Source organism: Natrix helvetica (assembly GCF_964273705.1).
Source record: "Natrix helvetica genome assembly, chromosome: 1".
NCBI lineage: Eukaryota > Metazoa > Chordata > Lepidosauria > Squamata > Natricidae > Natrix > Natrix helvetica.
This window is the reverse complement of record NC_138548.1, coordinates 212,041,932-212,044,803: the sequence shown is the minus strand read 5'-3', so window position 1 is coordinate 212,044,803 and position 2,872 is coordinate 212,041,932. Positions and strand designations below refer to the sequence as shown.

The window sequence follows — 2,872 nt, the reverse complement described above, 5'->3', positions numbered from 1 at the left end:
TTTACATTGTACTGGAGAGTTTTTATTCTGTTGTTTATGTCTTCATAAGAATGCTTCATATGGTTCTTCTTGACTATCTGCAAGTTGACTGATTTCTTCCTGCTTAAATCCTTATTTTTATATTCATAAGGTAAGCCAGCTCACATTCAACAGATGGGTGGTACACTGATTTCTCAATAGTGATAATTCTGATTATGGAATTTTGAGAATTGAAATCTAAACTTGGGGATAGATGAACTAGATCAACTGGTTCAATGATGATAATTAGGTAGATTTCACCAAAGCAAAAACAATATGAATGGGTCACATTGTGAGTGGGATAGCTTTAGTGAAAGGGGCTAAATACATCCAAATAATAGAAAAAGTACCAATCAACAACTGGATTTTGTTTCTAAAGTTGTTATTAAGGTATTTTGTAGACCTGCATTCAATATTAACAAAAGTATGTGTGGTAGATAATTCTGCTGGAGAAACCCACAAGGACTTTTAATTTAGGCATAAGGGCAAATGCTAAATTCCCTTCTTGTAGCTGTTCTTTTTCATTCATCTGGATTACACACTAAAGCCTGTATAATATTGATGGCTCTCCTTTATTTTCATTCACTGTTCAAATGTTGGGTTGTTTTTTTTGTCCTGCTTGCTTTCTTCAGCTTGCTTTTAGGGTTACCCAGCATAGGTTCCTGCTCTGCTGTAGGTTTTCCGGAGTATTCAGGAAAGTTCCACAGTGGCAGTTCCATAAACACTAATGGAAGAAAGTTGTGAGCATAGAACTTAGCCACGCTAAAATGGTCTGGCCCTTCCTAAATTTAACAGTAGATATTAGGGTGTCAGAAAACATCACACATGGGCTGGTTTTCTGCAACTGTGAATGGCCCAGGAAAACTAATGGATTACATGAGAGAAGAATATCCATCCACTGCAACATAACTGCCCAAGGAAATTATTCTCTTTTGGTAAAAAGTTTAAGCTTGGTGTTCTGCCTGCCCATTCTTCCACTTTAAAAAATCAAGATTTCTGAAAGGGCTTTTCCATGTTGTATCTTTGGAACTTTTTAACTCCGCCTTCATTTTTAAATGCACTTATTTTTAGATCATGATGGGAACCATTCTGTTCACACTTTAATCATATGGTAGTTACTTTGTTGGAGAACAGTGAAAATTATCTAAACTGGCCAATTTACTTACTAGTCCATAGAGATTTTAGTCCTACTTCCATGTACAAAAATGACCAAATGTGCCATTCTGCCAGTCTTCTGAAAGCCGCTTCTAAAAGTAAGTACATGTTTACCCAGTCATCGCTTCACAAAAGCTGCCCTAATACATAGATTTCACCAATTTAATGTCCACATAAGCATTTACCCAAGGAGCAAAACTCTTATCCTTATAGACACACACAGTGTCTGATACTTCTTTGTGGGTTTGCTTTCCTGTCATATGTAAAAACAACAACAACAGAGAATTATTATATACTGCCTATGCAGTGTTCCCTTTAAATCAATCTGGAGCTTGCTATGGATAAAGAAGGAAAAATGTGATTGGGAATGGAAGAGACAGCAATGACTAGATAGACTGGGTCTGTCACTTGCAATAAAGAGAGTGGTAACAAAATGAAATAGGGAGCAGACATAGTACAACTTCTAGTCAAATAGTTCCTTTTTTTATTTTGAGCACTTGGATGAGTTGGCTATTTTGGATTGGCATTCAGATGACAAAAGTTTTAATAACAATAATTCTGTCTGGTTTGAATGATGACCAAATGAAGAAAATTCTATTGGAAGTACATTCCTGGAGCAGCAAATCGCCTTGGCTAACCTTTCCGAAATTGGCTAGGAAACTCTTGCAGCAATAGTCCATTCCACTCTGGAGAAAGAGGGCCTACAAACATAGGATTATATAATATTGATAAACCTAAGAGTGACCCTAGCTATTATCCAGATGGAAAGGCCAGCAGGGAGCCTACTGTATTTAAGCAGCCTTGAACTTTCCAAGAAAGTAAACAACAGTAGAAAGTTTTGCCAAGTATCAGCTATGGTGTGATGTAATGATATGCCATTTATAATAGGCACGTGGCTCCAATTACTCTACATAACACTAGATAGAAAGCTGCATGCTAACCTGGGGAAGGAACTGAAGATTTGTAATTTATTTAGATGTCTCCTTATATGCCATGATTGAAAGAGGAGGAACAGCTACACCTGCTTTGCTAGCTCTTCACAGGGCACCTTCCCCAGATACTCTCTTTCGAGTGATGTGCTCCAAGTGGGCTTTCTCTGAGGTGTCCAGCTCGATCTTGTACTTGGCTAGAATCTTCAAGATGGGACGAAGCTTCAGCCACCACTGCATTTTGGGGATGCGATGACTGTCGAAGAAGGATAAAGGTAAGGTCAGTATCTTCATGGCAGAGTCACCCATTCCAATGCAACATATTTGATGGCTGCAGCTACTATTTCTTTGAGAGATATTTACCTGAGGTTGGGAAATTTGTAGGAACCTATGACAATGGGAATGTTCACAAAGTTAAACCATAGTGGTCTAGCGGTTAAGGCACCAGGCTAGAAACCTGGGGACCATGAGTTCAAATCCCACCTGGGCTATGAAAGCCAGCTGGGTGACCTTGGGCCAGACACACACACTGTCCAACCCACCTGTTATTGAGGGGAAAACAGGAGGAAGGAGCATTAGGTACCGTATGTCCCAAATATGTTTTTTCAAGAAGCAACTATACTTTCTGGTTTTCTTTGAAGATGTTTCACTTTTCATCCAAGAAGTTTCTTTAGTGCTTAAGTGCAGAACCCACGCGGAGGGTTGGGGAGGGGGGGAACCGGCCTACCGGACATTCTGGAAGTCCAGAAATGGGCCTGTTTCGGGCCTCC

The 2,872-nt window shown here is 39.4% G+C and overlaps 1 protein-coding gene across 4 annotated transcripts in view; it reads right to left on the bottom strand.

The window, feature by feature from the left end:
- Nucleotides 1-1,634: 1,634 nt before the first annotated feature.
- PFKM (phosphofructokinase, muscle) overlaps nt 1,635-2,872 on the bottom strand; it is a 48,106-nt gene continuing 46,868 nt past the window's right edge. For all 4 annotated transcript variants that reach the window (XM_081934488.1, XM_081934489.1, XM_081934487.1 and 1 more), the window contains exon 23: nt 1,635-2,358. In XM_081934488.1, coding sequence (XP_081790614.1) covers nt 2,211-2,358 — 148 coding nt within the window. In that variant the 3' untranslated portion in view covers nt 1,635-2,210. The remainder of the gene's footprint in view (nt 2,359-2,872) is intronic.